A 23608-nucleotide genomic window follows, 5' to 3' on the forward strand; every position below is an offset into this window, starting at 1 on the left:
GGTACTGTTGTTTCAAAACAAAGATAGCTCCCTCAGACTCTTGTTTCTCTAAACCTCAAAACATTTTTGCAATCTGTTTGTTGTTATAAATCTTCAAATTTGCATTTTATGAATGTGGTCATTAAAAGAGCATCATGTGTTTCCCACTTTTCTCTACACCATGAAGGTTTGGAGTAACTACTGCTTTTACAGAAGAAAACAGAACTTTGAAATAATCACAAGATTCTAGAAATTTAGTCTTTAAGAAAAATATGTTAAAATTTTAAAATTTTGTAATATTTTAATACCAAAAACTATTCTGATCCTCACATGAGACTTAATAAGTATGGACTATGTGAATGAGTTACACTAATTAATATAAAGGAAATCTTAGTAATTTTCATCAGCATGCTCAGCATTCAGTAAGAAAAATCACTCAACCTGAAAGGAATCTAAATTAGAATAAAAAAACCTTCCTATATTTTTTTGTCACCCTTAATTTTTGTAGCCATCAACCAATATTGACTTAATAGCATGATGTCTTAAAATCAACCTTTTGTTAATTTTATTTTCTTAATTTTTTTTTCACAGTACAAACTCTAGGAAAAATATTTCTCTCTTTCAAACTTTTTTTGCTTATTTCCATGTTGTTTCTATTTTTTATTTTCCTTTGCAAAAGGTCTGCTACCCAAGGCATAATTATTAAGTAGAACTGATACTATTGTAATAAGCTTCTCAGCACTGAAATACTTCACATGTACTTTGCTGCCTCTTTCTATATAATAGAACTGGCCACTTTTACAAGCTTGTATAACCTTATAAAGTTATCAGTTCATGCTGCAGCAGTAAATTGGCAAGTGCTGTAGTCATGAACATTTTCAGAGCTTGTAATAGACTTAATAGGACAATTAAAGGCTTTTCCTAACACATGTATACTCCTAAAATAAGGTCATGCCTCTCAGATTTGAGTGAAGGGAAAGAAAAAACGTTCTTCAGCTGTCATCCAGTGTTCCAGGAATCACACCTGTTAGCCTGTGGTGTGAGAGTTTTCAATTACTCTGGTTTACTTTATCAGAATTGGAAATCATTCAGATGTAAATCAGATTCTGTAGAGATGCCTCACTCCTCCACACTGAGAAGTTTCAGATTAATAAATTTCCACAGACCTATTAATATATCTGTGGAGCATCCTAAAGACAACCCTAGTATCTAATTAATTGGTATAGTATAAAGAAGTCTTATTTCAATGTCCCCTTGGATGATGCATCTCTTCCCTGCTCTGTGTGAAGTACATTATTAGTGGGGATGCCTTTTTGCCTGACACTTCCCAGAACAGCTCCTTTTGTCATCTGTTTTTAAGTGAGCAAGTCTAGTCATTTTGAATTAGTGTATTTCTATGTTTGGTATTTCTACATCTTAGGGGTTTTTTGCAGATTTTTTTCAGGCAATCCTACAAAGAAACACAGGGGAAAAAAAAAAGTATAGATTTTTCCTATTAAAAAAAAAAATCTTAAATCCCTAAAATTATTCTGGTATAAAGATCAAGAGCTGAAGGCATATATGAATAAAAAAGGAAAGCATGGAGTAAAGAACAGACCACCACTGAGGGCAAACAAAGGGAATAAGTCAGGAAGGAGAACAGGGAGAATGAGGAACAGCATCAGCACATAGTAAAGCATCGATTCAAAAACTTCATGGACTCATAAAATACCTGTGGAAGAGCATTTTGCTACCACAAGTCAGCAAACATTTGGGAAATGAACATAAAAAGTGGATACCTCTGTCTTTGAGTGCTGATCTGTACAAGAAGGATCACATGGTGTTAACCCCATACTTCTCTCAATTCATCTGACTTTATGTTTTTATTTCCTTAAAAAAAAAGAAAAGGAACAAATTAGTTACAAATCCAGACATTCCAAAAGTTAGATATTAAAAGGTTGATTTGCCCTTTGTATACGCGTTATATTTATTTGCACAACAGGTTATATCTTGTGTAGGTTACCTCTATGAATTAACATGATTTATCCTGAGGATGAACAGCTGAGGACAATAAGGTAGAGGGGGAGATTTCTTTCCTTTTATTTGCTGGAGCATTTGGAAGACTTGCAGGTAATGATTCAGGGATCTGAAGAAAAAAGAAAGATGGTTTCTTAGTTTTGAACCTAATGTGGATTTGCAAATGTTGTATTCTGCCCATGAATTCCCTGAAGACCCTTCCTTTTTGATATTAAGTTTTTGCATTTGTTTAGTAAGATCCAGGATTGTTCTCACACAAACACAGCAGTCCAAAATTGAGAGTGAAAAACTGGAAATTTTCAAAAAAAGAAATTCTTCCACTCTGTTTTACATATTCATTTCAGGATTGTGTTAGTTGCCTTTTGGAGATGTCTGTCCTGCTTCACTGACTGTTGGGAAAGCCAGAGAGAATTCTGTAAATTACATGTCTAAATGCCAGAACAGCTAAAGTTAGCTCAGATTAATTCCATTTTAAATGGAATTAAATGTCTTAAACTTGATGTGACTCTTAAAGCTCTGAGGGTTCTGAGTTGCAGAAATGTTGAGCAATGAATTGTAATGAACAGTAATTTTGCTCCACTCATAGAAAACATTGCAAAATGCCAAGAAGAAAAAAATCTAAACCCAAATCCCAGGAATCCCAGGAGTCCCAAAATCAATGGATACTTTTATCTCACTGTCTCCATTTCTAGTTTAGCACAGGAATAATGACTCTACATCTCAAAGGAATGTTTGACAATGTTTTAATTGTAATATTTATGAAGCTGCAAATACCCTAATGAGTCCCATAGTATTGCCCTGGGGGAAATGAATATTTATTCTTTAAAGGTGTTTAAGCAGTGGAAAAAGGCAAAGTATGTATCTATACAATATAAAATATATTGATCAACAATTAATTATACAATAATTAATGGTGCAATTAAAAAAAATATTGAGATAAAGTTTATCTAACTCTAGAGAGAAGCTGTTTGGACATTCACATCTTATGCTCTGAATCTTATGTTTGTGTCCTATGAATCCAATAATACATAGTAAAGATCTATTCAGATTTGGAGACTGTCTCCAAAACCAAAGAAGCACAAAAGTGTGTTTTTGTAATTTAGTAATTCTAACTGGTTCAGCATCTAAAATAAGGCATGATCAATCAGTGCTCTAAATTTGCTTTTTTAATGTAAAAATTCTCACCCATTGAACTAATGGCACAGAGTTAAACTAATGGCACAGGTGATGTTCTAATATTGAATCTTTCTATTCTATTTCACATGAAGTGAAATAGAATAGAAAGATTCAATATTAGAACATCACCTCTTGACACATAAGATAATAAAAAAAATTAATTTAAAAGCTAATATTTTCCCATGTTTATTTTTTTACATAAACTAGGATGAATGTGCAAATTACATCCGTGTCCTTCACCGATACAACAGGACCCATCTTCTGGCTTGTGGAACAGGAGCTTTTGATCCACTCTGTACTTTTATAAGAGCTGGACATCTTTCAGAGGTAAGAAGTTTGGTTAACAGTACTGATTCTTTTTGGTCTAGATTCCAGCAAAGCCTCTGTGGTTAAAAATAAATATTTAAGTTCAGTTTTTCACAGCTCTCATCTGATAGACATTTTCCCTGATGAAATGTAGTGGTGGACTATAATTTAGTTTATGAACAGAGGAACTCACTAATATTTGAAAGTTTATTCTGGAGAATTATGCAAAGAATCTAAAGACTTTTTCATCTTAGGTTTCTTGGTGTGTTTTTCACTAGGAAAGCTGATACAGTATTTCTTAAGAAAAAAAATTAAATTTTTGAGGGAGTTATAAATAAATCTGTTGGGGTTTGGTTATTCGTTGTTGTTTTTGGTTGATTTAAAAAAAACCCATATATCAAAATATGTGTTAGTTTGATGGGAGATTGAATTTCTTAACAAATCTTTGGTAAGATCTGCTGCTTTATATTGGTCTTGTTCAGCATGTGCATGTAAGCTCCTCAATGATGCTTACAGCTGAGTGAAGCAGTACTGCAGAGATCAATAAGAAGAACATATCATCAACATTTTGAATATATGTCTTATGCAAAATTGGAAATTGTCCTAACATCCCAGGAACTGGGATCCTTTGTGTCTCAGCTATATTAGAACAGGTTTAAAGACTCAGCAGAAGTACCAACCTCTCATTTTAAATTAGCATGTAGAACTCCTTGGGCATCAAATCTAGGCTGATGAAGGCACATGTGATGATACCTTTAGGAGCTGAACCAGGGATTCTTGGAAATGCACTCTGTGAGGTGGGACTTAATAGATGGAGATGATCTATAACCCAAAGGTGAGATTGCTTTTAGCTGGCAGGTGTCAGTAAGGGCTGCTGGTCTTGGTTTTGTTTGGGTGGTTCACATGATGTCTCCTGGAGCTGAGAACTTGTCATGGAGCTGATGCTACTGCACCATCCAAGGGAATTCTTGTTCTCCCGTATGGCCAGGACCTCTTGTCTTGAATAAATATTAATTTCACGTATAAAATTTTTAAAGTGTACTCGTAGAAATCAGCTAAGAGATTTAGTTCAGGCAAATGTTTTTGATTAATCTTTTCTGAATAATGATACATCCTTTTGACAAAACAAACGAGAACATCAGCAGAAACAAACTCCAAGGATCCAATCCATGCTGTGCACCTCCAACTGCTGTCAAAATGAGAAGCATCTCAGAAGTTAGGACTCCAGCACAGCACTTAGATTCAGAGTTGTATGAATTGCAGAAACACACTGTCTTCTAAAATTAAGGAAGGAGCTGGATAATAAGCAATGTTAAAATAAGGAGAATTTTTATATCTTCCTTGCTCCTCTCACAAACCTCCTGTCAGGCTTCCTGGTAGAGTTTGAAGGAAGAAATGGCTCTATATGTAGGAACACTATTTTAGAAAGTATAAACAGACTAATAAAAATAGAAGCCAACAAAAAAAAAAAAAAAAAAAAGAGAAACAAGATATATATAAGACTGGGTGACCCATGATCATCCTCTTATCTTATCCTTCCTTCCCTTATTTTTGTTTATTATTCTCCCTTGTCACACTGAGGTTCTAAAATTTTACCCACACTGAAATCATGGGAAAATTTCCTTTTTTTCTTTTTTTTTGTTGTTGTGGTGTAGACAGGAAATATATTTTCTACACTAACAAGTAGCTATACTTTTTCCTGTTATCTGAAAAGCTGACCATCAGGATTAAAAAAGACAGATGCCATTTATATGGTAGGTTAAAAATAACCCATGGTATGTGGTTGAATGGGCAAATTGTAATCTTGCTTTCTTTGAGTGATAAGGACATGGTGTAACTGCAGGAAGTGAAAGGACAAGATCCTTCTGCAGAAAGCTGCAGCTCAGCCTCTGCTGATTTATCTGGTCAGAGTATCCTCTTCCCAAAACATCTGATTACTGTCCTCTATTTCTTCCACCTTATCTCTCTGGCCATTTTCTCACTGTCATAAAAAGGACAGCAGCAAATGAAAAAGTATTTAAAATATGACTATATACCTCTTTACACCACCTCGTGCCTGGGTAGCACAATTTATGTCTGAGGCTCATATATTTGAACAATGTCACTTCTCAGACATGTTGAGATGTAAGGTGTGGGATGTAGGAACGGAGGGAGCCTTTTATGACAAACTTCTGTGTATCCAGATACATAACTAATGCAGCACATTAAGGTAGATGCACACTTTCATATGGAATTAACCAGCACTATCAGCATAGAAAAATATTTGCTCTGTGGTCAGGGACCTTAGCTAGAACTTTCAATAGTGCTCCCTGAGCTGATGGAGTGGGGAGGATGGGACACCCTCGGTAAAATCTGAAGGGTTCTTAAGTTATTAATGGTATATAAATGTATAGAGATGAATTTAGAGAGGCATTTCAGCACGTGACAGAATAGCAGGACTGTATCTTCTGCAACACTGCCTCTTCCCATTTACTGAGCCAGCCAAGGAGGAGCCTGTTGGAACCTTACATCCAGCTCTTGGGGACCTTACATCAGGATCTTGGTGATCACTAGTCCCATGTTGCAGGGACATTTTCTTTGTAATTGGCTTCCAACAAAAGTTTACATAGCCATCCATTTCTGAATAGCCATTTGGTAGAAAATGAAGCATTGCTGGTTTTCCTTTGAACATTGAAGATTTCTCAAAGCCATGCTCACAATCACACTGTATGGCATCCTGAGTTAGCATGGGTTTGTGAATTGCATTAGTTTGTGAAAAGGAGCATTCTGCCTCCTGTATAAAATCTTACATACTTTTTTCATATCAAAACCAGGTTTGAGCTGTGTCTTGCAGAACACTGAGCTCTTGTCAACAAATCATGAAGCCAAAAGGAGGTTTCCAAAAATAGGCAGAATTTGATTGCTTCATTGGCAGGTCATTATACCGTGGAACTGCCTTAAAAACAGAAGGTCTCATGTTCTTGAAAAACACAGCAATAATGTCCATTCCCCAGCCAGTCTCTGTAGGAGGCATTACTCTTATAATGTAGTGAATGAAATGTGGTTTGAAATCCTTCACATGCACATTGTGCTATGATACATTACAACTTCTTCTGTGCTTTCTGTGGTTATAGAAATTTCATTATGCCATGAATTTTGTCTTAATATGTTGATCATGGAAATCAACAAAAAATAAATATTGGTTTTATTTAATTCTACATAAAACTTGTGTTGTACCACCAGAGTATAACCAAATTTATTTTTCTAAATCAAATTACTTATAAGTTCTAATATACATTATATATCCATTTGAAAGATTAAATATAAAACTGTTTACTGCATTCTATTCCAATACTGGTTTAATTGATTTCACTTTGGAATTCCAGACTGTTGAGTTCCATAAAGCTGTTTCAGTTGCTATATGTTTAAAAATATATAAGTATGGTCACTGACTGCAGCTTTTTATCTTTTTCTCTGTTTCTAACTACTTTGATCAACGTTGATTTTCCAAATTTAAACATTTCAGCAAAGTACCCAATGTTTTTCTGCCATTTAGAAATGTTACAAATTAGGAAAAGTAGCATTGCTGGCTTTGCAGACAGAACAACTACTGATGTTTGCAACAGAGCATATTACAAAGTCTTGTCCAAGCAAACATAGCCAGCCAGTAAGTGAAGTCATTATCTCTGACTTCATGAAATGCTTCCAAATGTCAAAAATCAGTGCAGGTCAGAAAAAGATTGGTTCTTCCAGTTTTTTTTTTTTGTTTTTTTTTTATTTTATTTCATCCATAAATGGAGGTGAATTCATTAAAATAAACATTATATTTCCTGAAGAAAGCAAGAGTCAGAGACTCTGAGCCCCAAATTTCTCATGAGGAAATGCATATGCATCCTTCCCATGTACTCTGCAAGAGAAAATCTGAGATAAGTCTTCCAACAAGATATAGAAGATGAAGAAAAGTTCAGAAAAAAAATCTTATTTTGCTTTGATTCTCACCAAATTGACATTTGCCTCTCTTCTTGACTTTGATGCCAGACAGGAAGGGTGAGGCAGAGAAGGGGGGAAGCACCTGCATTTAGTGTCTTCCTTCTGCATTTATATAAACTTCTCAGTTTTGTCAGGTGACAAGGGCTGAAGGAAGTGCTTTCTGTCTCAGTCTATGTGTCACCACATCCAGCTGCTGCTAAAAGAGTACTCTGGCTCTGCTCTGCACAGCTAAAAATAGCCTGGGTGAGTTTCAATGAACCTTAGATAACTCAAAGAACCTATCTGCAGTCAGGTAAGGATTTATCTTTATGAGTTATCTATTCAGTAGAGCAACAGGTTGTAGGGGTGTCCTGGAGGCTTTCCAATGAACCCTGCTGCCTTATTCATGAACTCACCAAACACCTTTAACAAGTCCACATGAGAATTTCACCAAGCACTGCTAAAAAATTGCTCTGCCTCCATAGGATCTGCAAGATTAGCAGAAATTCCAAAAGAAAACAATGTGCAGAAACAATATCCCAAGTTTTTTCAAGCTATATGGGGGACAAGATAGAGCTGATTCCTGAAGAGGAAGGCATCTCTGCATGACAAAACCTGTGGAGGGAATTAAATTTATGAGAAAGAACTATGCATGAAGAATTTTTCCTCCATAACAAGCTGTAAATTTTTAATATGTACATGGAGCTGGCAGGGTGCCATTTCAGTGCCTCATTTAACTCAGTAAACTGCCTCCAGCTGTATTTCTCCACTTCAGAAGGCTGATGGATTAAGCCACCCTTTCCACAAAATGCACTGGTGGTTTTTGGGGTTGTCCTCTAGGTGTTCCTAATCTGATGTATTCCTTTGTATTCCCATGTATTATGTTATTTGCTCCTCAATTTGCCAATTGAGATTCTGCTTATCAGGGAAGACCAGATCGAAATTCTGAGTCTTTAGTCCTCTTAGAGAGGACTTGCTTTCAGTAAGCAGCAGCTGTATTTTTTTGCTTGGAATTGGAAGACAGTTCAGTAAAGTTGGAATTTTTCTTTCTAATCTACATTACCTTTAACATTTTGTGGAGTGTGGGGAAGGACACTTCTTTTTCTATACACTCTGTGATTCAATGCAAAACCAAGACAAAGTCCAACTGTGCAATAAGATTTCTGTTTACCCCTCTACACCAAACAAACATAGGCAACATGAGCTCCTCAGCTCTTGCTTTAACAAACTAGAGTGAATCCACATACAAGTTGCAAGATAATATGCCAGTCTTATCTCAGTTTATCTTTGACATGACATAAATATTCTGCTCTTGTCCAGCACATGGTAATGTCATCATTCTTCCAGCTTTGTTGAGAAGCAAAATTGCAAAAAAAGCAAAATTTTAGACATATTTCTGTCTATTATTTTACAATAATAAAGTTGTTTCTGACGTATTTTTATAATCAAAACAAGCAATGACCTGCCAAGTTGATCCCTCTCCATGCTTGTTCCTATTACCTCATCTCCACACTGTTTTCAGAGGATTAAGGAGGAGGAACATCTGGTTTCACTGACCAAATGGAAGTGGGTGTTGGTCAGTTCTTCATTAGATAGAATGTGTGACAAATTCTTGCCCTGAAAATATTTTCTCAGAGACACAGTGTCCTTCTGCATGGGTGAAAAGCCATTATTTGGAGCACCATCCACTAAACAGATATGAAGTTCTGCCAAGTGGGCAACACATGTCATAAAATCTTTTACCAGAGGGGTTCATTTCATGCTCTGGTCTGCATGCTCCCACCATAGGCTGCCAAATGGCACCAAAACACCTATGCACCCCACACATCATTTAGGTTAAAGCATTTCATGTTCTGGAAGTCGAATATGCATATATTTCAAGAGAGGTTAAAATGGTACCTAACGCAGACAGAAAATTAATTAAGTGAAGACAACATGTATGCTCACAGCAAACAACAAAGGTGCTGTGCTGCAAAAGGGGAAAAAGGGTAACACCACTATTTCTCTGACCTAAATATCAACTGTTCTAATATTTAATTAATTGTAGTGTTAGGAAATAGCCACTTATTCAATGTCATTTTTTTCTAACTTCAGCTTCCTGTCATAACTTTGATATTCCTTTGATAGCAAAGTTGAAAAGTCTCCCACTATCTTTTCCACATCTTTTCCTCGTGTAAGTACCTATGCACAAAGATCAAGCCACTTCTTCACTTTTTTTGATAAGCTGAATAAATATAGCTCCCTAAACCTCCTATCACCAGCACTCCTCAGTCTTATTTGTGTCCTTCCTGTGAACTCTCTGCAGTATTTTCACATCTTCTGGAAGTGCAGACACTAGAATCACACATGCTATTCCATGGTGGGTGTACAGGCAAGGTCACTGCCCCACCTCTGTTTGAGATTCCTCATTCATGGACTCAAGTGCTGAGTGCTTGGCACTTGATTTCTCAATGAGAAATCTCTTTTTAGCAGTTTGCACTTGACCCATAGTTCTTCATATGAGCACAAAGTTATCCCAGGTTACAGGCTTTGCTGAGGCACCTAATTATCAGTCTTGTATAACAAGGGAAGTGAAGAGATTTCTGGTGTTGCCCATCAGTGTCAGCTTTAATAAGGCATCTGGGATATCCAAGATCCTAAATGAGGCACCAGAGTCTAATGCATGAAAGCAGACTGAAGAAGGATCTGAACTTCCATCTTCTGGGGTGTTCTGATGTATTTCATACACAAACTCTGTTCCCTGTTCCAAGATGCAACTCTTTGGATATGGTTATATCAAAATCTACTTAGCAAGCTTCTGACCTTCAACTCAGTATTCCAACCATTCCACAACCTGAGCTCTCATTAACCTTTTCTCTTTCTTATTTTGGCCTCCTCAGAACTTTTGTGAACTTTACTAGGAACGAAATAATATGATTGTTCAAATAATGGCTAAATTTTTTAAACAAATATCTTTCTAGCTAGAATAAAGTTTGGGGAAACCTTCAGTAAAAGAGGATTCCTCAATGATACCTCATAAGAACTGTGCTTTGATATATGTCAACTGTTTCTTTTTCTTAACAATTCTACAATGCACATTGTTTATCAAATACCTATGTACATAGAGAAATGCTCTGGAGAAAGTCAAGTGTTCTGTAACAGCACAGTTGCTCTTGTCATTCTTACATTTATAACAGACAACAGGTTTTTCTAAAGTGCTCTCCATCCATAAAAAGAGGTAATAACACTCATTACTTTTGAATATTGTCTAAGTATGGCCATACATGAAGTGTAAGTTCAATTTGGGAGATTGGTAGAGTATGTGAATTGATCAGCCATATGAAATGGATTTTCCATCATATTAGACCTGCCCCTTTGCAAGATTAAACACAGATGGTCCAGGAAGAATGAATCCATACAGAGGAATAATAGTGTTATCCCACAGAGAAAGAAATCCTCCACCTGTGTGGTAATTTGATGGGGGTAACTGAAATATTCCAGCTCTCATTATAACGATTTTTAGATTCTGCCACATTTATTCATGAGAGAAAGTATTTTTCTAAGTGACAGCACCTGGTGAAGTCTTTATCACTGTTTAAAGAATAGACTTACTAATCAATAAGGCGTTATTGTAATTAAAACAAGGAAAAAATGTTTCATTAATATTTTTACATAATGAGATGAACCCTTAATATTGCATTATCTTTCTATGATATATGACTGATATTTTTTCTTATTAGACTGTTATCTTTATAGAAAGTAAATAGAAATGCTGCTAGCAGTTCATTTGTGTCATCAGAGCCAATGGATCCACTCCTCTGCCCTTTTTTCCAGAAAGGCCAATTGAGCCATGCCCAGCTGAAGCTCTGCTAAAGGGCTGTCAGCTGTCTAAGGCTCCACTCCATGGAGAACAGGGTATGTGAATCCTTCTGAAATCCATTCCCAGTTTAAGGTAGTTCTTTTCATGCCCAACACATCTCTTCCTCCTTTCACCACCAAAGCCTGGATAAAAGCTCAAGCCTTAGAGCTTCATCCTTCCTTTTTTATTTCTTCATGACCTTTATACCCAGTTGTTCTGATAGCAATCACTAGATTAGGTCATTAGAGAGGGTTTTATTTGGTATTTGCTCTGATCAGACCCTCACAATCTCAGCACAAGTTTAGCCTGTCAAAACCAGGGAAGAGGAAAAGCCTTGGTTAGTAGGGCTCTGTGTAAAGACTGCACTTCCCCACAGAAATCCCTTCACTTTTGTTCAGCATTTGTGGACTCTCTTTACCTTCTCTTTCACTTGGTTATGAGGCTATATCACCATACACAGCCACTCTTACATTTCAATTCTAGAGAGCCTTTATGTGGTCCATGGAATTTTCATACATATTAACTATCACATTAGTGCAATGTAATCAACATTTCTAATGGCTCTATTCTTTGCCACAAGACCCCTAATGAGTTCATGTGACCAGCTGAAGGTCGCACAAAGGTGTCCCTTCTAAAATTCTGATCTATACAATCACATCTGCTGAAACACTGTGAGCTGCTAAGGATTAATCCCTCTGATTTCTATGTGCAATGTGGTGGGATCTTTTTTGCTTTTGCCAGATTTTTTCACATTCATTAAGTCAGGAAAATATATTATTTCTGTCACTTTAGGCCAGATATTTTGACACAAGTCACAAATTGCTAATCCTTTTGCAAACTCAGACAGCAGTCTGACATAGCTCCAGATTTTAAACATATTTTCAGATTGGAGCCCAATGTGTCTTAATCATTTAACTGTGGAATAAAATGCACAGACCTGAAAAATGCATCTGAATTTTTAGGGAGGATTTAATGTCTATAATATTTTATGCACTCTCATCCCATAGGGTGATTGATCTTTTCTGTATGTCAGGGGATAGTAAAGAGGATTGGAAACAGATCCTCAGAAGAAATACTACCTCCCAAATAATCTTAATTATGTCAAATAGCAGAGACCTGACTATTGCAGACAGTTTTCGAGGACTCTATTCCTAATATTGTATCCCCGTTTGGCTTGGAAAATAAAGTTGAGTGAATGCTGAAGATATAATTTAAAAAGTTAGTAATCCTCTAAAAACGAGATTTTATGCCAGTGCTTGGATCCTTTTGAAAATTAATGTTTGGATTATTTAAAGAAGATATTACATGAAAAGTTCTTTCCCTGTTGGAGCATCCTTGTCTTGATCACCCATATACCTGTATGCCTGTTTTAGGATGACTTAAATAGGGCAGTGTGTTGCAATGGGAACTTGTCAGTATTATTGTAAGTATTTGGAGCACAGGTTCCTTTATATAAACTGAATTGTAATCCACTGGGTTTAGATTTTTAATTTTTCATTGAATTAGTTGGCTTTGTAGCAATTAGGCACCTAGCTAATCTTTGGGACTATATTTACCAGATAATGCTAATGCACATTTTTCTTAGCAACAGAATTTAGTCTGCTTAAATACAAAGGGCTGAATATTATGAGACACTTTTTCTGACCCAGTAAGTTATTTTCTGCTGTTATACAAGGACAACCTATTTTCCTGTAGATCTCTTTTACCACGTGCCTTCTTGATGAGGCAAGTGTACAGATTAAGGCAGGTCATGGCATTGAATGTTCATTTTGGAGACTTATATCTGAATTATATTTTCTGCTGATTTACATACATGTTCTGGGATCTTTCAGCTTTTTTTTTTTTTAATGGGGAAGTCAAGGTTCATCCTTCCTAAAAGAAGCCTCTGCACAGTGTATTCAGTGTGTCTGTCTGTGTTGAAATAAAAATGTAAGGATAAGTATAAAAGAAAGAGAAAAGGTGAAAAATACTATTTTGAGGATATACAAAACAAAAAAGTAAGATTTGTATGTGAATTGATACTAAAACCATTATAATGTGAAAGAGAATGGAAATCAATAGGAGGTTTGTAAAGACTTTCACTGGTGTAATAGGATTTTTTTTCTCACGTGAGTGAATGAATACTGAGTGAATGCATAGAAATTTTTTGATCACAACAAAATCTGAAGTGCATTGTACACTCCCATTTTTGATGGCTTAAGTATTACTTGAATATAAAAAAGAGTGCAACATATATGACACTAGCACCATGTGGCTGTATTAACAGTTTTGAAAGAATGTTCCTCATAGCTTTGCACAAGCAGAGAATCTCTGTTTTCCCTAATTTTATGCTTTCCCTTTCAATTCACTTTGCATACAAACCTCCTTTTTCTAGTTGTCTTCAAAAAAGTATCAATCACATGACCCCTAGAAATGGAGAGCAACAAACAGCTCTTACATGTAATATCATTCTTACTCTAAGTTGAAGAACTAGAGAGATCATTAGTTGAGATCATTAAAGCTGAGAAAGAATTTTCTCCAGTGCTTTAGGGCAGTAGTGAATAGTGTAGCCAGTGTTTAAAAATATAGCTAAAAAATCTGACAGACTTTCCCCACTGTACTCTGAATATGATTTAATATCCGACAAGGTAAACAATATGGACCTGTTAGAAAAAAAAAAGGCAAAACACAAATCAAAACATACCACATACCAGAAAAAAACCCCTCAAAATCACTACCAACCACAAAAATGCACAGGCCTCCTTGAGAGCAGACCATGTCAGTACTGTTGCAACAAATGCATACACAGTTAAGGGTATAATTAAAGATTATGAAATGGTTTCGATCTCCTTGAAAAAATGCCAGTATGATATGTTTTACTTTTTTGTTGTTGTGTGGAAAATAATAAAATTTAAAGTGAAATAACCAAAAAAACACAAATTTTTGCAGAAAATCAAATTATTTTTCTCTCATAAAAATAATATCCTAGGAAGGTAAACACAAGTAAAACCTCTGTATCTTTAAGTCCCTGGTTTAATGAAAAGATATAGCTATTATACTAATGTTCAGAATAGGCTTAGGTACTTTGCTGAACAGGAATGGAAGTAAGCATATGTTTTAAATTAATCACATGCATAAGTGTTGTCTTGACCCAGAGCAAAGCAGCACTTGGCATTAGTGAAAGCAATTTTCTGCAACAAAAGTTAAATTCAGTCTTTAAATTTTAATGCCTCTGATTGACCTTTTTCTTTCACTATTGTGTATAGCCTACATTATTCTTGCCTTCATTGTCCAAAATTTTCAATTCACATCAAGTTAATGGTAAAATGTTGGATGCTTTGAAAATATCTTCTATTTCTTTGAAAGAACATTATTATTTTAATAATAGTTGAAAGTGTATTATGTTTCCTGAGTCACTGGTATCATAAATCAAACCCAGAAGCCCATTTCTTTTCCCAAGCTACTTGCAGAAGCACGTAATTCCACTCCCAGCCCTCCATATGTGCTTTTGCATGGTTTTTACCCTAACCACTGAAAAATGCCCATAAAATTAATTGTGATGTTGAATTGATGGGCTGTATAATCTGTGAGGAAACTGTCAGTTTTACTCTGATGTTTCTCAAGGGATTTCAATGTCAAAAACTGCAAGGAGGGTTGGAATTATGGAATTAGCCTTCAAAGCTGATTATTAATGTGCAATGCTTATTTCATTTAAACCAGCATCCCATGGAAGCTGACACATCTTACACCTGAACTTCAGTTACTTGCCCCAGTGATAGGAATAACTTATTGCAACCATGGAATATTTGGCATGCTGTCCTAAAAGCTGAAGGTGGAAAATCTCTCTTGGAGGAGTCATTGCTTATATTTTCAGCAACTTTTCAGACAGTTACATGTGTCTGCAAGCATTTATGAACTACACATCCTGCTTTATATCAAAACTAGTGACTGCCTCTTAAAAATTCCACCAAATTGCACTGAAATCCAATTTTTTGGGTCTACTCTCAATGTTAACACTAGGTTATATATTTAGGCTACAATCCTTATTCATCAATTCCAGACAATGAAAGGATGCTATGCATATTGTTTAGCATTTACATTCCATAGTCATGTAATTATCTGCTCTAAACACATTCATGTATGAATGTTAAAAGAGATGGGTTTGTCTTTAATATTGATTTAATTCTGGTTTCCAGGGAAATGATTAACTCCCTTAGTAGCTTTTGTATTGTGCTGGTACAATTTTGTGTACAGTGATGAAAAGCTCTTCCACATCATCCAGGAAACTCACATCTCCCTGCTGTGAGTGGCATTTTATCAGGGGAAGACCAAAATATAAAGTGTGTTTTATGATGACCTGGTGGGATCATGTCTCCTCCAACAGCAGGAAAGCTTTCGGTTTCTATTCCCCTATGTAGGACAGGATGAGAACCACAAACTATAAACCAGGAAGAGCAGAATAATCTATCAATTTTTAACTCTTAGTTTGTCTCTCCACTTACTTCTAAGTCTTTATTGAACCAATTCACTGACAAATAGTTTAGTTGAGGTCCTGGAGGAGAAACTTTTCATGAGTAATTTTATTCTGAATACCCAACTAGAGAACACATAACTTCAGATGGTTTTTAGAAATATTTCCTTTAGAGCAAATATTATGCCATTTTGACTCCCAAGTACTTTTTCATTATTTCAGAAAGTTTTTCTTTTCCTTCCTTAGTTCACCTCACTCTTTTTTTTATATTGTTGACTCAAAATATTACAGTATTTAGTTATGAAAAATACATGGTATGTGATGTTTGAAAAGTATGGAATGGGACTGAGATTTCTGCACAGGGAAATATTTCTTCATTGTTTGACATTTACCCAAGAGCAGAGGGGGAATAGTTACTACTGATGTGAAATTGTTGCTGATGAAGCACAAAACAATATTCCTGCACCATGAGTTTCTACCCAAGACAGTTATTTTCTGCTACATCAGCTTTAACAACCAGGCACTAATATAGCAGGGTTAGGACAACAAAAAAGCTTTTGGGGAGGTGAGATTATAAATGCTTTTTTACCTCATGAGTTTTAGGACCATTATCTAAAATTTGTGTGGCTTTTATTTTATTTTATTTTATTTTATTTTATTTTATTTTATTTTATTTTAGACTTTTTCACTGCAAGTACACATGAAACAGATGTCCTCTTTTTGCAGAGCTGCATTCTGAGTTGCATCCCATTTTCTGTAGAAGTTCTCTAACTATTGGCAATATTTCTCTTTGACCAGAAGTTGCAGCAGAATTACATGTATAATTTAGACAGTTGAGAATGGAAGACAGGTACATCACTTTGTGTGTTCTGGGGATTAGGATGTGAATAATGCTTTGAAGCCAAGGGGCTTATGAGAAATTTAAGAGTGACTCTTTTAAATTAAATGCATATAAAAATTCAATTATTTGTCAATTAGGGGGAGCTAAGAGCTCTACAACTTTTCAATTTCCTTATATCTTTTTTCTTTCTGTCTTTTTAAAGTATTATTTATTACTAATATTATTATTATCTTTCATTTTCCCACCTTCTGCTTCTTTGTTCCTTGTCTTTTTAGGCTGAGGTTTTTTTGCAGGAGAACATAACTGTCATGAAGTCACCTGAAGAGAATATTCATTTAGTTTCTGGGGCAATTGAACTTGCTTGAGCATTTTTTTTTGTTTTAGGTTATCAAGATTTTTTTTCTGTGCAAATACTGAGTTAGTCTAATAAATATGTAAAAAAGTCCAGTCTAATAAAACTTGATTTTTATGACTAAAAAGTCCCATGGATGTTTTTGATAATGTCTTCTGTAAGGGAGAGACTGAGGCAAATATTTCTCAAAATTCTGGGGGATTTGGTTTCCTGTTGCATGTAACTTTATGCCTCACAAAATATTTGCCTCATATATTAGGAACATGAACCTGAGATTTAGTTTAATGAACAGGTAGGTTTAATTTATCCAATATATTGATATAATCTGCATTTCAGTCGACTTTTGAGTGAAACTTTATACAGAACTGGAACTACTAAATTATCAAAATATTTGCTTGTCACACATTTGATGGCTGTGTGGCATATTTTTTATCAAACTTTCATAGCTTTCTATCTATTTGCCCTTTTATTTTCCCCCTTCTCTATGTTTTTGGCATGCTGTTCTGTCAATATCTAAATCAAAAAATATTGTGCTCTCAGTTGATATTTTAATCAGACATTAAGGGGCTTTTCTGTGAAAGCTGAGACAAATGCACCATTGCAAATGAAAATTTAAATTGTAAATTCTTTCTCAGTCTTTACAGCCTTATACAGACAATTTAAACCAAGTTGCCAATATTTTTTTTTATATCGATATTCTGTTAAATCCACTGAAGAAATCACATCTGCTCTGAAAACCATAACTGGGGATTCATTCCTAACCATACTTCTATATAAACATCTCCAAGCTATGAAAAGAAGATAACACAGTCTGATACATTTAACAACTACTGGGAAAAAAAAATGTTTAAAGGGGGAAAACACATTCCATGATGAGATATCTATTAAATGTTTAGAGAATGTGGAGAAAAGATAGAGGAATCTTTCCTCCCTACTCCCACAGAAGTGAAAAAAGTGCAATTTTAGTGCATATCTTTCTGATTCTTTTTGGGCAGTGCACAACAAAGGTGATTTGTAGAAACCCAGAGAATTTTTACTAGTACATCAGTGAGCAACCCTAACTGTGTTTTTTTCCTAATGAAGTCAATCCTCTACAAAGGTACAATGAAGTTAAAGCTTGCCACTAAGGACTGTGTTTCTTTTCCTGTAGGGTTTATGGTGTTCTCTGTCTTTTTTTTTATTTAAGGATCATCTGTTTCAACTGGAATCGCACAAATTTGAGAGAGGACGAGGCAGGTGCCCTTTTGACCCCAGTTCTTCCTTCACCTCCATTTTAATTGGTAATGATCTTTATGTCACAAGCTTCACAGTCCTGTCAATCTGTCATCCTGAGTCTCTTTCTTCAGCACACCAAAGTGTTGTCAGCCTTCCACTGCAATCTTCCACATGTCAGACTCAATCCTCGTGGTGCTGCCCACGTTAATATTGCATTCCAGGCAGCATTACCCACAGCAAGGGTGTCTCCCTGCAGTGAAATGCTGAATGACATGTGCCATCCTGAAGGGAATTGATTGTTGTGTAATTATGGAAATAATCATTTCCTGCTTTCCTTAAAAGCAAAGAAGCATGACTGGCTTAGTCATTTACACCACTTTTGTTTTCATCTACGGAGATGAATCTCAGCAACAAGCACCCTGTAAAAATGTGAATGAACTGATTTTATATCAAGCTTTATTTATTATATAAATTACCATTTTTGAGATGATTTTTTTTTTCCGTTTAAAAACTGCCTTCTAACAAAACTACCACAAACTGGTGATTCTGTGTTAGAAGAGTTCATCTCATACTCAAAAGATATAAAAATAGAGTTCAGTCTAAGTCCTGCCTTGCCAGGAAGCTGTGCTGAGATAGTGCTCCTCTGGGCCTTGCTGGGAAGTGTAGCACCATAGGACTGGGATCTTGGGAGCTGTGATATAGCAAACCATATGGGCTTTCCTCAAGAAATGTTTTCTTTAAACATTTTGTGAGATGAAGCAAAGACAGCCTTGGCACTATTGACTAACTGTGCAATGACTAAAAATAACCTGGAACAGCAGGTAAGTGGTAAAAGCTAGATGGAGTCAGGGAGTAGCACAATGATTTCTGGGTTTAGAAAACATGAAAGAAACTGAGCATTCAAAAGGGATATAGATTAAAAGAAAGAGCTAGAAAAAGAAGGCAAAAATTAAATAAATGTTCTATTTTTCAGGGATAAAAAAAAGAGGATTTTAGGGCCTTTTTGATATATACATTTGTCTCTTTTGATATATACATTTGTCTCTTAAAGTCAGGCAACTAAATTCTCTGATGATTAATTACAATGGTATTTCTCATCCATGGTGTTGATGAAATATTGGTAATGAGTGACAGCTGCATTTTTACATGCTAGGTTTATTTTTTCCTTTACATTACCAAATTAATTAAAACAAAAATCTTAAGCAGTAATGACAAATCTTTCACACTGCAGCAATTTGTCAAAATATCCTTTAATTTCATTTTAAAAAAGTAAATTAGAGCTGTAATTCTTAAGAGTTAGTAGGTTAAGAAGTCATAGAAGAATCAGAAAAACATACTGTATTTTGCCTGACCCTTCAAAATACAAGAAGCACAGGTTGTCATGCTTTTATCCCACCCTTGTTTCTAAATTGTTTCTACAGTTTTTGACAGATTTCAGTCTCAGCTTAGCCTGGGAACAGACTCATGGAATTGCTGTAGGCCTGAAACCTCATGGTCTAATGTTGAAGTCCCTCTCAACCTTTCCTGAAATAGAACTAAGTAAATAAATTAATCTGATCATGTTCCTACTGTGAGATCAATGTAAATTTTATTTGCTTAAATGGAAGCCAGATTGTCCACTGAGCTTTAAGAGTTTGCCTGAATTATGGGAGGTCCTATGGATGCTCATATTTTTATCTGAAGGAGAAAAAAAATTCCTTTACCCTTCCCTGGTAAAGGCTGATTAGAGTCTTGGAGGTCCATTGACAAAGATATCTGACAGAGCTAAAAATTCTGTAATGTAGCAAGATTAACAGGAGAAAATAACATTTCTATCAGATCACTGATACACCAAAAAACAGACTTTCACCTCTTCATCAAAACTACCAAAGTATTTAGAGGCTGTTTTTCTAGCTATCTGTTAGGAAATTCTACAATTTCAAGTTGTCATGCAATGATATTCTAAAATCGCAAGAAAATTCTTCCATAATTTTATTATTTTATTTGTTTCATATTTTTAACTATTGGAGTTAAATACTTCCAACACTTAGGAAGAATATTTTAAGGATATTTGAATTTCCATTTATTCTATTTTATTCTACCAACTTCTACTACCCAGAGACACACAGTGCACAGAAGGAAATGCTGCACCTTAGACTCCAGGATGTATGTCCTCTGTCTCTGCAGGTAGCCAGTGGAAAAGGTTGGAAGACCTAGATGCAAACTTAGAGAATAATAATATTTTAATTGACATTTGAGAATGAGAAGACTTCTAATGCCAAATACACTGAGAAGGAAGGGATGTTCCTCCATTCAGACAAGCACTGAGTTCAGCTCATGATGGACATTACCCCATGACAGGAGATGCAAATTACACCATGTACCCTCCAGGACTGGCCTTCCAGTCTTTCTTCCAATGCTTGGAGGTTTAATTCTTCTTCATGCACTTGAATTTTCTTAGAAAGTGAAATCTGCTCCAGGTATGAAGTCAGCATGGTCTTGGAGGCTGCAGCCCAGAGCTGTCTGTACAATCTGATGCAGGGTCAGCCAATGTGCATGTCCTTGAAAAAGTTTTATGCAAACCTCTCGGCAAAGCCCACCCCAGCACCTTCTTCCTCCTAAGGAAAGTATTCAAAACTTGCTTCCACTTCTGCCCCTCACATTAACACAGCACCTCCACCAGCATGGCCCTTGACTAACAGTGAGGATTAGGCTAACAAGAAAAATTTACATACCCCTCATAAAGTTTTAAAAGCTTTCAAAATTGTGATCTTGGAAGATCATTTGCAACATAACCATTTAGGACCAGATTTAGTCGGATTAATTTAAGAAAAAAGATAATCCCTTGTTCCTCATCTCCTTATGTATTCCAACACAAGAGTTAAAATATCCACTCCAAGAAAACAACAGTTCATGACTTGGCTTTGAAATGAAATATCTGTGCTGTTGTAAGCATTATTGTAGGTTATCTGACCCACTAGTGAAGTAGCTTGTGATGAATTCCTCAATATATGAACAATTAATTTATTGCCAGCATCAGGAAACAGAATGGAAATTGGATGGCAGACAGGCTGAATAAAATGTTTATGTTTAGCTCAACAGTATATAAAACTTTTGGACTTTTATTCCTAATGAACTCCCCCATCTGCTTTCAATAGCCAAAACTATTTTTGATACCAGATCTTGCACACTGATTAACTTAGACCACACTAGCTGAGAAATTTATGTCCACCTATTCTTACCTGCAATATATCAGAAGCAAGTGCTGAAAAACATAAAGTACATCAGAATAGATTTATATCCAGGGAATCCATTCCAAAAGTATTTTCTGCTTTTACAGTTTTAAAAGTTAGGTATTTTGGTCTTTATTTCTAGTCTAGACAAAAATGCATTTTTCTCAAAAAAAAAGACAAAATACTTGAGTGAAAGAAAATACAAGTATACAGAGGTACTAGTTTATCAGTTAAAAAATAAGGGGTTTTTTTTTTTCTGTTTTCATACTGCCAAAAGTATAATTTTTCAAAAATGTGAATTAGTATTCTGATTTTATTCATCATGTGAGTAATAACTGACTGACAATCAAAGAAATGCATGAAAGGTGCAGTTTGTGTTCTACTCATTACATTCTAATGCTTTATTCATAAAATAAATTTTCCATTTTACACAAAAATGACTACTGATGAATAATAGCTTGTGTTTGCATTTGTACCTTCCAATTTCATACAGGTACAAAAAACATGCCACCTTTAAGGTGCTAGCAGCCTATTTATAGGAATCATTTGCATAAGTAATTTAATTTAAATTCTTCAATCTGTTTTTCTTTATGGTTGTCAGCTAGGAATTTTGAAGGATTTAGAAGAAAAAGTTTGTATTTTATTTTTTAATATTTTGCCTTGAATAAAAGGCAAAATGAAGGTATTTTAAAATGGTCACCATTGAATTTTGATGTATTTGTTAGCTTGGAAAGATGGTAGCTAAAAGATGAAAAAATGCTAGCTAAAAAGTATGCGTGTATCATTTGAGCTATCATTTGGTCTTTGAGGTCCATGGGAGTTTTATGTTTGCTTGAATAAGAAAAAAAGAAACTTTTAATTCTTTTTAGAACATGATTAACCAGGCTGTTAACCTGATTTACAAAACCTAAATTTCAGCATTTTAATGTGAAGCTGAGGTAAGACTGGAAGAGGGGAGGAGTAGTGAAGGTCTCTGAAGTTACTCAGCTGATTTTCACTGGAAGGTGGAGGTTAATCAGTGTGATGTGCAGCAGTATGAACCCCTGCAACCAAGACAGGATTGAATTGATATGTGATAGTAGTTTTTCAAGGGAGGAGAAAAAGTAGAAATCTTTCCAGAATTCTTCAAGCCTCAGTCTTAGGTTATCTCTAAATCTGGAATTGGTCAGCACCTGTAAAAACCTAGCAGGGTTCAAAATTTGTAACTTACATTTATACAAAATAATATTGAAAAGGACAAGAGAAGATCCTCTTCATGTCAAAAGTGCAAAATATCTTGGAATTATTAATATTATTCAACATTATGCTGAATGTTTTTGTGCTGAGATATTTGATAGTCACATTTGTCAGTACTGTCCCATTGTTATGAAGTGAAGTGACCTGTCTGCTCACACATGATACGTACATTTAGTTTAGTAACTGCTCAGTGTAAAAATCAGATTTAATTTCTGTATCTGTACCATATCTTCCATGGAACAATATCTCTTCAGGACTGGAAGTTCCATTTTCTCCCCTCAGGATTTCACAGCTACAATCAGTTATAACTTCTTCAGTATACACTAGAATGCCATACCAGCAGGTTAGTTATTTATAACAACAATTTATACCTATGTCAAACAGAAGGAATAGACTTCATATTCAACTTGGGAACATCTGGACTCACAGATGTCACCCCTGATCACTGGCAATATGTGATGAATCATTTACCCTACATTGATGCATTTTCCAAGATTCATTATACTTCTGAAAAGATGAAATGTCTTGTTTTGCCTTACACACCACCTAAACTAAAAAGAATACCAACCAGTCTGATATATTTTTCCAACGGAATTCCCAAAGGGGGATGTATGACTGATTAATTAGGGATTGTTTGAAACAAATAAAGTTATAAAGATACTGGCAAATTCTACAGTTTAGGCAGCTCTGTGTTGTTTGAAAAATTAAGTTCTCTATTAATTTTGGTCAACCTTCACTTCTACAGAAGCTATAATTTACACTTACTTTTTACTGCACTTGCCAGTATTTGACACTAAATCTCGACCATGTATTTCCCAGGGCAATAACCATTCTGTATATGATGAAGCTTAAGGCAAAACTATGCTCAGCTCCGGCTCAGCAGAGGGGTCAGAACCAGCCCCAGCTGCCAAAATATTAACTTTTCAGAATGATCATTCACAATTATGCCACCATTCAATTCATGTGTCTCTCTTAAAAGAAACAAAATTCACACTTGGTGGGAGACTTGCAAACAAAATTCTTGCTTTCTGCTGTCATC

General features: G+C 35.4%; 1 protein-coding gene across 1 annotated transcript in view; it reads left to right on the forward strand.

Annotated features, from left to right (window-relative positions):
• Window positions 1-23608, forward strand: part of SEMA3E (semaphorin 3E) — a 129629-nt gene that overhangs the window by 77735 nt on the left and 28286 nt on the right. The window contains exons 4-5 of the mRNA XM_009086867.4: window positions 3379-3498; window positions 18093-18186. Coding sequence (XP_009085115.1) covers window positions 3379-3498; window positions 18093-18186 — 214 coding nt within the window. The remainder of the gene's footprint in view (window positions 1-3378; window positions 3499-18092; window positions 18187-23608) is intronic.

The sequence above is a fragment of the Serinus canaria genome, chromosome 1A (assembly GCF_022539315.1).
Source record: "Serinus canaria isolate serCan28SL12 chromosome 1A, serCan2020, whole genome shotgun sequence".
Taxonomy (NCBI): domain Eukaryota; kingdom Metazoa; phylum Chordata; class Aves; order Passeriformes; family Fringillidae; genus Serinus; species Serinus canaria.